This window comes from Antechinus flavipes, chromosome 4 (genome assembly GCF_016432865.1).
Source record: "Antechinus flavipes isolate AdamAnt ecotype Samford, QLD, Australia chromosome 4, AdamAnt_v2, whole genome shotgun sequence".
Lineage (NCBI taxonomy): Eukaryota > Metazoa > Chordata > Mammalia > Dasyuromorphia > Dasyuridae > Antechinus > Antechinus flavipes.
This window is the reverse complement of record NC_067401.1, coordinates 218,743,353-218,756,349: the sequence shown is the minus strand read 5'-3', so window position 1 is coordinate 218,756,349 and position 12,997 is coordinate 218,743,353. Positions and strand designations below refer to the sequence as shown.

Below are 12,997 nucleotides of genomic sequence, written 5' to 3'. Positions count from 1 at the left end.
TATATGTTGTTCTCTCTTTAATCCAGTTCTAATGTGAGTAGGATTCCCTCTAAAAATCCCTCCCTTATCCTCTCTTCCCTCTATATATCTTTACTCTCTTGTTTCTTTCTGAATTTAAAAGATATCTATCTATCTATCTATCTATCTATCTATCTATCTATCTATCTATCTATCTTTAGGCTGTCCAGACTTACCAATCCTCCTGTACCATCTAATAGCTCTGTATCAGTTCTTTCTCTCACATGCCTCATTTGTGTGAGATAGGTTTTGCTTTGTAGAACCATATCATACTTGGCTCAATCCAAATCTTTCTTTCAAACTACCCAATTAATAATGACAATCAGACATATGGCTTACATTTCCATTTATTAAAAGTAAACACGTTGTCCTCATTGAATCCCTCGTAATGAATCTTTGATGTTTATCTTATATTTCTCTTGCATCTTTTATATCAAGTTTTCTATTAGGTTCAGATCTTTTTTGCAACAAAATCCTGATAGTTTTTTCACTCATAATCATGTTTAACTTTGCTAGATATGAGATTTTTGTCTACAACTCCAGTTCTTTTGCTCCATGACATATGTTATTCTAAGATTTGTGGCCTTTTTACTATAGCTGGTTCTAGGTCTTGTGTAATTCTAACTGTGACTCCATTATATTTGATTTTTCTTTCTTGTTGCTTGTAATATTTTCTCCCTATTTTGGGGGTTTTGGAATTTGGAATATTACTGTAGGTTTTCTTCCTAGGATCTCTTTCAAATGGTGATTAGTGGATTTTTTCTATTTCTATTTTCCCTTCTTGTTCTAACACTTAGGGACAATTTTCTTTAATTATTTCTTGTATTATTGTATCAGGATTCCTTTTTTGATTTTGTCTTTCAAGTAATCTAATTATTCTTATGTTTTCTCTTCTTGGACTGTTCTCCAGATCAGTTATTTTTCTTATGGGATATTTCACATTCTCTTTTATTTTATCATTCTTTATATTTTGTTTCATTATTTCCTGGTCGCTTATGATTTTGCTAGCTTCCATGTATCTAATTCTAGTTTTCAAGGAATTGTTTTCTCCCTTAAAATTCTGGATTGCCTTTTCCAATTGGCTAACTTTTCATAATCTTGTTCTTGGATTGTTCTTATTTTTTAAATATTTTCCCCAGTTTCTCTTAGTTGATTTTTAGAGTCTTTTTTTTTAGTTTTTGTATGAATATTTTTAGGTGGGTTTGACATTATTCTTTGGTGTAGGAGAGGTTTTTTATGTGTCATTATCATCCTCTGAAGATGAATCCTCAGATTCTCTATTCTCACAGTAACTGTCTAAGCTTGGGTTCTTTCTCCTTTATCTGCTCCTCTTTTTTTTAAATAGCAGCTTGTTATTATTATCACCTCTAAGGTGTCTCTGATCTCAGGTCCTTTTTACTATTATTTTTTGCCCCACTCCATTGATTCTGCACTTACCAGAAGTGTGCCGGTTCCTTCTCACCCAGGGTCTTGTCTCAGGAGCACAACTGAGTGTGGTATCCCTTGTCAGCAGTTCCCTCAATCTGCCCCTGCTCACACACCAGGAGATGAAAATACCTGTGGCTGAGGCAGAAGCTACTTTCCAACTCTAGAGCCCTCAGGACCTGCAACTTGCTGTTTCAGAGGAATTAGCCTGGATGAATTTATACTTCACTTAGACCTTCCTGGGATCTTTTTTCAGATCTTCTCAAGACATCCCAGGAGCACCACTGTTCTTCCCCAATTCTTCTTTATTTTTGCTGAGGCATTATTTTGTTTGTTTGTGAAGGAAACCTGGAGAGCTTAGAATTTTCTGACCTATTCCTCTATTATCTTAGAATCTTTTCTCTTGATGGTGTTCTTATATTGAGTCATTATGATATCCATTCCCCTGATCCCTTATTTTTCCAAGAATAGTTTGGGCCATGATTCCATCGCTCAGTAATTTTTTTGTTTGTTTTTTGGTAAGGTCTTACATTTCTTGTTTTGTTCTTTTTCTTTGCTTCTGTGGTCTATACCTGAAAATATATTCCTAAATCAGTCAAGATTGAGCCTTCTTGAAGCAAATCCCTTTGACCAGCTTCTACCAACTGATATAAATCAAAGATCATTATTGATTAGATACCATTTTGTCTCTTGGCTATGTAATGTCACACTACACATGTACTATCATCTAATCAGATCCACAAATGGATGTTTACAACTACAGAATATCTGGGTGAAAAATATCCTCTAATCAACTTCTAATTTGTTTCAAAAACCTATTTCTCCTTATTTTATTCCCTAGGTAACTTGATAACCTGAAGTCATGGCAGAGAAACCCAAACTCTACTACTTTAATGGAAGAGGTCGGATGGAGTCCATTCGATGGCTCCTAGCAGCAGCTGGAGTTGAGGTTTGTTCTTTATAAGGCCAAGATTTGTACAGGATTTGGACTTTATTTTAAATAATCAGCACTCTAGCACAAAGTAGAAACCAGGTTCCATGGGTTGTTGTTGTTTGCCCTTTGTTCTCAAAGAAAACCATGATATTAGCCCATGACATACAAGTGAGTGGGATTTAAATGAGGGAGGGCTATGCAAAATCATTAGCCCCATTCTCTCTTCCAGAACCATCTGGGTCCAAAGGCAAGTTATAGATCAGAATGACTGGGGATGGCCCTCTCCATGGTATACTACTAATCTGCCTGCTTCTCCTGGTCCCACTTTTTAATTTATTTATTTTAAATGGCTTTTTATTTTTCCAATACATGCAAGGATAGTTTCCAAAATTCACCTTTTAAAAGCCTTGTGTTCCAATTTTTTTTCCCTCCTGCCCTCTTCTTCCCTTAGACATCAAGCAATCCAATATGGGTTAAACATGAACAATTCTTTTAAACATATTTCCATATTCGTCACAACACAGGAAAAATCAGATCTAAAGAGGAAAAAACATAAGAAAGAAAGAAAAACAAGCACACAACACTAAACAAAAAAAGTTGAAATACTATTCAGTCTTTATTATTCTCTCACTCTCTGGTGGCAGATGGCTCTTTCTATCACAAATCTATTGAAATTGACATAGCCCTACTTTTGCATGTAAAAGAATAAAATTATTGTCTGGAGAAAGAAACAGAGAAAATTAGAGTTCTTTGGGATATTCTTCTGTTCCAGTCAGGTCTTAGTCTACCCACTACATGTCCTGATCATTTATCTTCCCAGTCTCCACTGTCTCCCACTGTTTTATTAGCAACTAATCGTGGAAAGAGAAGTTACCAGGTACATAGAGAAACCTCAGAGAAAGGAAGAAAGGAGATTAAATCAGAAACAGATATAGAATTACAAGTTTTGGGGATTGAAGCTTTATGCTCCCTTCCACATGCTTATATTTTCATTCATGAATGCGTCCATTTTTAAGGATACATTGTAGGGAAGTGAAGGGGAAGGCTATGGCAATATCATAGAGAAGGAGAAACAAAACATGCTTGTATATGTTGGAATAATTTGGCATCTGGCCTCAAGAAAATAAACAATTTAATATTTTTTATTCACTACTTTAAGTTGTGGTTCTGATGAAACCCACTAATGAAAGAGCTTATTTTCCTATGTCTTTATTTGAAGTTGAATGGAGCTTTTTTTTTGCCAAGTTTCTGTGGGTAAAAAACTCCATCCATTGTTTCTCAGAATCTTTTTTTTTTTTTTTTTAAATCCATTTAGTGACATTGTGCTTAAGTACAAAGTCTGGCATTAGCTATGCTTCCACCTTGGTAGGATTTTCTGGGTGGTTGACTGGAGACCTCTTTTGAAATTCCTTTTTCTTTAACTTCCTTTTATTTGTTCTGAAACAGCTTGATAAGTTCCTGCCAATATGAATATGACGTGACAACTGTAAACAGCTCACCTATGTGGATTATAAAGATACTGCATTCAAATTTCATGTTCTTGTTCAATTCAACAGCTTAAACTCTGCTTGTTTAAGTTGCTATTATAATCACTAATGGATTCAATAACATAAAACCATTTGTAGTTTATTATTATAATTGTTAGCAGTCTATGGGATATAATCTCTCTGAGGATGGGAATTCTTTAATCTTTTTATGTATATACCTAGGATCTATCACAGTATCTGAATGAATAATTATGAAAATGGAATATCAAACTCTATTCAAGGTTCAACTCATATAAGGCACTCTGAGGTCTTTTTTTTTTGGTCCTTTTCTATCTCCTACCTTCCTTCCCCCATTTAGAATTTCACCACTTCCATGAAATTATTTAGAATTTATTTTTTACATATTTTGTATTTACTTATCTGTGTGCCATCCCTCTCACTTTGGATGTAATTCATTTAATTTCAATTCAACTCAATTTAAATCAATTCACATTTATTAAGTGCTTAAGAATAACCTTTACTATGCTAGGTGCTGGACATACCAAGTCAAAAACATAATAAACCTTAATCAGGACAGCTAGATGGTGCAGTAGATAGAGAACAATTTCTGAAGTTGGGAGAACCAGCCTCAGATACTTAACACTTACTAACTGTGTGAGTTTGGGCAATTGCACTTAAGCCCAATTGCCTCTCAAATAAATAAACAAACCTTGATCTCAAAGGAATTTATATTCTACTAGAGGCGGGAATCAAATATAAACAAATAAATAGATAAATGAATGAATGAATGAATATATAATGCAATTCAAGATCAAATCAGCTTTTTGGGGGGAGGAGAGAATACTATGTCATATTGTTGGCTCACCTTGAGATTTCAGTCTAGTAAACTTTTTTTTTTTTCAGATGAACTGCTATCTAATCATAATTTCTAAGGTAGTTCAAGTGACTAAGGATTATAGAAACCTCACAAAGCCAGCTAATCCAACTCTCTTTATAAATGGGAAAACTGAGTTTCAGTTATTATTTATACAAGTTCGCATAGGTGGCATAAATTTCACCTAGATCTTTTGGGAGGTAGAGGGTCTCGTTATCACTGGAGGTATCTGTACCGTTAGCTACAGTTTGGACTAGATAATACCTGAAATCCCTTCCAGCTTTGAGATTCTGTGTTTACAAAACTACTTTTTAATATTATTTTCTACTTTCTCTTTTTCCTTCTATGGTAGAAGTGTGTCTTTATCTAGAACTTTGGAAACAAAATAATGTCTCTTTTTTATCTTATCTTTTTTTTTTTTAGTTTGAAGAAGTGATTTTGGAAACAAGAGAACAATATTTGAAGTTACAAGAGGGTAAGCTAAATTATTTTACTGGTATCTTATGCTTGAAATAGAAAGTAATTCTTTAAAGAATATTACCATAGAATTTAAAGTACTTAAAATGTTTAGAAAAGATATAATATACTTTAAGCAAATGTATACATATTTCAATTCACATGTGTGAATAATTAAGCCCATTATGGTCCTACTTAATAATAATAATAATAGCTAACAATTATGTAGTACTTACTATGTGTCAGGCAGTGGGCTAAGCACTTTACAATCATTACCTCATTTGATGTTTGATGCTCACTATTATTCTGGGAAGTAGATGCTCTAATAATTCCCATTTTACAACTGAGGAAACTAAGGCAAACAGAAATTAAATGACTTGCCCCGATTCACACAACTAGTAAGTGTCTGAGGCCATTAAGTTTTCCTGACAGGCTCTGTCAAAAAACATTGACTCTAAGGTCAGGATGTTTAAGAGGGTTGGGGATGGGGAAGGATGGAATTTACTGTGTTGCTACACAGAGTTCTTCTAAATTCTATACTCCTTCAATAATTCTCATATTTAGCACCTATACGGCATTTATCCCAGTTCATTCTGAGGTGGGAAGGCACAATGATCCTGAGAGTAGATCAGCTTGGGAATTGGCTTATGTAACCACTATTCTCTTGAAGAATATGATGAAGAACATTCCACACATAGAGGTGGAAGATGAAATATTCATTATGAAGGGGCAAAGAAAACTTTCTTGCAGTATATCCTTTAAATAAATCTTATGATGATGAAACAAAATGACTACTTGGAGAGTTAACTCATAGGAATTTTTTTTCCTATGTTTGATAGTGTACCTGATGTTTCATGCAAATATTATGGGGTTGACTGATGAGTTCATGGTCTGGAATTTAAGCTGAGGGTTCTAGGCTTGAATTATATGATACTTTCTCACTCTTAATTTGTAATTTCACTCAAGAAACCTGGGAAGATATAATTCTACTCTCTAAGTATTTTAAGACTGACTTCCAACTTGCAAGCATTCACTACACTTTTATAGAAGATATTTTCATTTTCAAAAAAGAAGAAAACAAAACCAGAAAGTCCTAAAGGAACAACAATTAATTCCAAACATGTATGCACATCTCCAGAGTCACAGATCCAAACATGAGCTCTACCTGGGGAGTTCTTTTGCTCTTATTTGTTTTGGTTCCAAATGAAGATTTACTGGAAGTCTTCATCCTTCTGTGTCTTTCTATCTCTGCTCCTTTGTCTGCCTCTCTAACTCCCTTTTCATTTTATTTTACTTCTCTCTTCCTCTTTCACTCTACCTCTTTTTCTCTCCTTCTTTCCTGTTGCTCTTCATGTCTCCATAACATGACAATAATTTTCTTTTTTAGTTTAGACCCAAATTGAGCGTGAAAACATGCACTAACTATTATCAAACACTGTGTTAAGTGCTGAAGATAGAAGTAGATGAGCAAGACGGTCCCTACTCCCAAGCATCTCACATTTTAATTGGGAGAGAGATCACATACACAAGACTTCAGTTACAAGGGATATGGAAACTTGCTAGAATTTGAGAGAGGAGTTTGTCCTTTATCATGTTTGCACCTTACAGGAGACCAAGACTGTTTCTACTGTATCATACCATCTCCTCAAATGAGTCCTGATGGCATTCTACAGTTCCATGTGTGTATTTATAAATGCACACTCATATTCAATACACATACATATATACCTACATACATGTATATATACACAGAACTACATATACATATATACACACATAACACACATACATATATACATACATACATACAATTTATTTTATCCTCATAATATTTTTGGTCCACATTATTCCTGTGTCAGGTATACTCAGAGGATAACTGTCTGTCTTTAATATATGAAAGTTACTTTCATAGGGCCTAATTACCATGTGCTTTTGCATACTTATGTTCCCAATTATTTGTGAGTCTGAAAAGCAGTTTCCCAAAAGGCAGCGGTGTAGTGGGTAGAACACTGGACTTGGAGTCAGCAAAATCTGAGTTCATATCTTGTCCTGTCAGCTCTCTATGACTGGAGGTATCAATTGCTTAACTTCTGAGTCTTAATTTCCTCACAATAATAGCACCAACCTCACAGGATTATTATGGGGACCAGAAAACATATTAAAGTATTTTGAACACCTTAAAGCTATTATTATTATTATTAAATATAGTTTCCCTTTCTTTTCCATAAGATGCTCTCTCCAAGTTCAGTGATCCACTCAAGAGTTCAATGCCTAACACAAGGGAATTTATGCAAGATGAAAGACAAATGGTCACCATTCCTCTTTTGTTTGGCTCTTCCTTGTATTGGTTCCCTTTCCTAAAAGTTTTGCCAGCTTTTCCCTTGGTTTAACTGGAGGTAGGAATAAGCAAGCAAGGAAAACTCCAACACAGAATACACATTTATTGAATCAAGTCAGCTCTTTCTTCTTGAATACCTTAATTATTAACTTTTGAAACAATCCCTAGTATCTTGCTCTTTGATCCTGAGATCTTTGATAGGGATCCATGACTACTTTTATCAATTTTTTCCATGTTTGATTATCTAGGCTTTTGAGGGAGTTGCCTTTATTTTGTCAACTCCTGTGTATTATTTACTTCTCAAACACTCTGTGGATCTTGACACAAAGGCAAAGTCCACTGTCTATTCTTCTTTTGTTCCTAATTTTATTTGTAATTCTCTCACTTTGGGCTTTGTTCAGCATTGGAGGACCCAGCCGTGGGAAGTGGTCATGTCTCATTCTTCCTCTTTGGAGCATCTTAGCCTATGTTGTTCTAGAGCACACCTGTGGTTCTCTTTATTGTTAAGACTGTTTTTATATTTATTCAAGTGGGAGTGCAAATTGAAGAAAACATGGGCATAGGACTTAAGTCCTATTGTAGCAAGATGATGGGAAGCAAAAGCAATAGGTTAAGATGGAGATTTTAAACTCCTAACTCCAAGAGTCAGAGTACACCAAAACTCTACTTCTTTCTTAAATTATTACTTATTTCATTTTAAATTTATAAAATAAAAAAGTATTTTCATAACACAGTATAATAAAAAAGATGATTGTCGATCTCTTTCTGACATTAGTAGTTGTCAACATGTGACCCAATAATAAAAGTCTACATTTATAAAACACTTTTCCTATATTACCTCATTTAATTTTTACAACTTTGTGAGGCAGGAAAAACAATACCTATCATTTATATAGCACTTTAAGATTTATGAATTGCATTATATATGTTAGTTATCTCATTTGCTACTCACAATAATCCTGTGATTATGTATCAGACTATGTATCAAACACTATGATAAGTGCTGAAGATACAAATAGATGAGTAAGACAGTCCCTGCTCCCAAGGATCTCACATTTTAATTGTGAGAGATCACATGCACAAGACTTCAGTTACAAGAGATATGGAAATACCCAATTTCAGTGACAATAGCTATTATTATCCCCATTTTATAGATGAGGAAATTGAGGTTTAGCAAGGTTAAGTAAATTTTTTCAGGATCACACAGCTAGCAAGTATCTTAGGCAAAAATTGGAACCCTGGTTTTCTTGAATTCTAGTCAAGCACTCTAATGACTATGTCATGCTGCTTCATTATTTTTCTCATTTCATAGGTTAAAAATGGGATTTCAGAGAGGTTGAGTAATCTGTATAAGGTCAGAGAGTTACTAAGTGATAGAGTGCAACTTTGAACTTGAGATCCTGTGAAATGTTCTTAAAGTTTAACTATCTTTTGTATTCCTAATCACAGCATAGAAATGATATTCAATGTAGAAAAGTTCATGATCACTTGGGGTAGAAAAAGAAAAAATACATTAAATCTTAGTAGGAAATGACTATTTAGAAAGTCTCAGTCAAAAAATGTTAGGAATTCATTGATTCACTTCATTCATTCATTTATCTAAAAAAATGTTTATTTAGTGCTTCTCCTGTGCAAAGTACTATACCAGGCACAGAACACATGCACTGACTAAACTTACAGTCTAGAAGTAGAAGATGCAAAACCAGATAATTTTATGGCATAAAATTATGGGATAAATGCATGAAACAGATACAAAACAAAATGCTGAGGTATAAAGGACAAGGCTGTCCTTGTGATTAGGGAAGGTTTCATGGAGAAAGTTGTACTGTTTCTTTGTGTGATATGTTGTTCATTCATTTTTCAATCATGTCCAACTTTTTGTGGTACCCTTTAGAGTTTTCTTTGCAAAAATACTAGAGTGGTTTGCCATTTCCTTCTCCAGCTCATTTTACAGATGAAGAAACTGAGGCAAACTTCAAAAGCGGGGAGTAGCTATGTTCAGGGTCACATAGCTAATAAGTGTCTGAAGTCAGATTTAAATTTGGATCCTCCTAACTCCAGGGCTGGCACTCTCTCTACTATGACATTGATCTTCCAAAAAGTACAGGATTAATTAGTTGGGGAATTGGGGGTTGTTGTTTAATCAATTAGTTGTACCTGACTCTTTGTGATCCCATTTGGGATTTTCTTAACCAAGATACTGGAGTGGTTTGCCATTTCTTTCTCCAGCTCATTTTTATAGATGAGGAAACTGAGGTAGACAGAGTTAAGTGATTTTCCCAAGGTCATACAACTAAAGTCGCAGGCCACATTGGAACTTACTTCTTCCTAACTTATGACCTATTGCATTATTTTATCTGCTTTCTTTGTATGACACTTTGATATAAAAAGTGAGTTTCTACTTGATATACAAGCCCACCACATAAAGCCTCAGTCTTATGGGCTCCATCTTGTTCATACATCTTGGGGATGTTGCTTAGTAGTATTGCTGGGAAATGAATGGGACTAATTAGTGGCCTATTTAGTCAATGTCTTTTGCAGCTGTTGAAAAAGAACAGCTGCAGTAACTTTGCTTCTTGGAAAATTTAGTTTTAAAGGAGATTTTATTACCATCCTTGCCAGAAACCATTTCTGCTCATCTGTACAAATAGATGGAAAATACTTTTGAGCTTTTTATCCAATGTATTTAGTGTCTCCTACATGCAAGACACTCTACAAAGTTCTTCAGAGACAAAGATAATAATAATAATCATAATGAAAAAGGATGCTGATATCTTAGAAAATATTTTAGTCCTTACTGTTGTTCTGTTCCTGCCCCACAAAAAATAGCCAATAAAACATCAATGACTCAAATAACAGTCATAATTTTTGGAGATACTGGACTTATTATGTTATTGATATATATGGTGAATTACTGATGGAAGAACTCTTTTACTGATACAAATTGTCATTAATTTCGCAATTTATAGCTTTAGAAAATTTCTTGGGATACTGAAAATTTATATGATTTTCTCAGTTCAGGCAAACAAGTTTTTTTTTTAACTTTTTATTGCCAGAACCCATGCCAGGGTAACTTTTTACAGAACTATCTCTTGCACTCACTTCTGTTTTGATTTTTCCCCTCCCTCCCTCCACCCCCTCCCCAAGATGGCAAGCAGTCCTTTACATGTTAAATAGGTTACAGTATATCCTAGATACAATATATGTGTGCAGAACCAAATAATTCTCTTGTTGCACAGCGAGAATTGGATTCAGAAGGTATAAATAACCCGGGAAGAAAAACAAAAATGCAAGCAGTTTATATTCATTTCCCAGTGTTCTTTCTTTGGGTGTAGCTGCTTCTGTCCATCCTTGATCAATTGAAACTGAATTAGCTCTCTTTATCGAAGAGATCCACTTCCATCAGAATACATCCTCAAACAGTATCGTTGTTGAGGTATATAATGATCTCCTGGTTCTGCTCATTTCACTTAGCATCAGTTCATGTAAGTCTCACCAGTCCTCTCTGTATTCATCCTTCTGGTCATTTCTTACAGAACAATAATTTTCCATAACATTCATATACCACAATTTACTCAACCATTCTCCAATTGATAGGCATCCATTCATTTTCCAGCTTCTAGCCATTACAAACAGGGCTGCCACAAACATTTTGGCACATACAAGTCCCTTTCCCTTCTTTAGTATCTCTTTGGGGTATAAGCCCAGTAGAAACATTGCTGGATCAAAGGGTATGCACAGTTTGATAACTTTTTGAGCATAGTTCCAAATTGCTCTCCAGAATGGCTGGATGTGTTCACAATTCCACCAACAATGTATCAGTGTCCCTGTTTTCCCACATCCCCTCCAACATTCCGCATTGTCTTTCCCTGTCATTCTAGCCAATCTGACAGGTGTGTAATGGTATCTCAGAGTTATCTTAATTTGCATTTCTCTGATTAATAATGATTTGGAGCATATTTTCATATGGCTATAAATTTAATTTCTTCTTTTGAGAATTGTCTGTTCATACACTTTGGCCATTTATCAATTGGAGAATGGCTTGATTTCTTATAACTTAGAGTCAGTTCTCTATATATTTTGGAAATGAGGCCTTTATCAAACCTTTGACTGTAAAAATGTTTTCCCAGTTTATTGTTTCCCTTCTAATCTTGTCTGCATTTGTTTTGTTTGTACAAAAACTTTTCAATTTGATATAATCAAAATTTTCTATTTCATAGTCAATAGTGATCTCTAGTTCTTCTTTGGTAGTTCAGGCAAACAGTAAGTGTCAGAGGCAGAACCTGAATTGCAGACTTTCTCAATTTGAGACCAGCTCTATCCACTATACCACATTACCCATTTTAATGTTCTATTAAGAAATTTTTATGGGAATAATCTATATTGAGAACATCTTTCATAGAGTAATAGAAGGTGACAGGTAGGCAGACTGCATTATTACAGTCACATAATTGACTGAAAAATAGAACAAAGAAAAGATTCTACTGTGCTTTTTTGTTTCTTGACTTACCAGCATGTTCAGAAGAGTTAAGAGTTTTGCGTTCAAATCCCATCTTTGCCATTTACTACCCAAGCAACCTTGGGAAAGACATTTAACCTCTGTTAGCCCTAATTTCTTTATCTGTATAATGAGGGGATTGAACTAAATGGCATTTATGTTCACTTCCAATTGAGATTACCAAACCCTTATACACAAAAAGTAATTGTAAACCCAAGCTTGACTGGACCTTGGCCTGCCTCCAATCTGTTTACACAAAATCATGATCTCAGTTTGTTTCTCACAGACATCAAAAAAATAAGCTGAAATTCTACTTTGTATTTTAATTATGCTGCTAGAGTTGCCTGGTGACATGCTCCAGATGGGCAAACCCCATTTGTAAGGAGTGCATTCACCAGAATAGATACACCCTGATGTGCCCAGGCCATAACCATTCCAACTCTACACTCAGATTTCCTTCCATGAATGAGATTGGGCCAGCTGTGCCAGAGCCATAACAACATGCCAAGGATTATAGTGAAAAGATTACAGCCTTCCCAGTTTAGGAGATTATTTGAACAAAAGAACCATACGTTTAATGAGGACTTAAGTGCTGAGTCACCTTGAATGTCCAGCCATGGGGAGCAATAGCTGGACCTTACTATTGCCAGGGTCTTACTATTACTCAGATTACCAGCTTTTAGCAATAGGATATCCACAACCTGCACAATCAATCAAATCAATATGGAGCCTCTTTTGCTATGGTTCATTGCTCTCATTAACTCATCTCTCCCTGATTTAGAATGGTATGTAACTTCAGATCTGTGGGATTGTATGGACCTAAACTTTTAGAAAAACAATTACTATAGCTGTCCAATTTATCTTGTTCCATTAACAATTCAATGGCCTCATTGTTTATCTGCCTTCAAAGCAACTATATGTACTAGAGGATAGGGAGGAATCAATAAATAGTGAAAGAAATATTAAG

At 34.8% G+C, this 12,997-nt stretch overlaps 1 protein-coding gene across 2 annotated transcripts in view; it reads left to right on the top strand.

Annotated features, from left to right (window-relative positions):
- The window catches only part of LOC127561854 (glutathione S-transferase A4-like), a 37,914-nt gene that overhangs the window by 11,821 nt on the left and 13,096 nt on the right, over window positions 1-12,997 (top strand). For both annotated transcript variants that reach the window (XM_051997155.1, XM_051997154.1), the window contains exons 2-3: window positions 2,285-2,392; window positions 5,162-5,213. In XM_051997155.1, coding sequence (XP_051853115.1) covers window positions 2,306-2,392; window positions 5,162-5,213 — 139 coding nt within the window. In that variant the 5' untranslated portion in view covers window positions 2,285-2,305. The remainder of the gene's footprint in view (window positions 1-2,284; window positions 2,393-5,161; window positions 5,214-12,997) is intronic.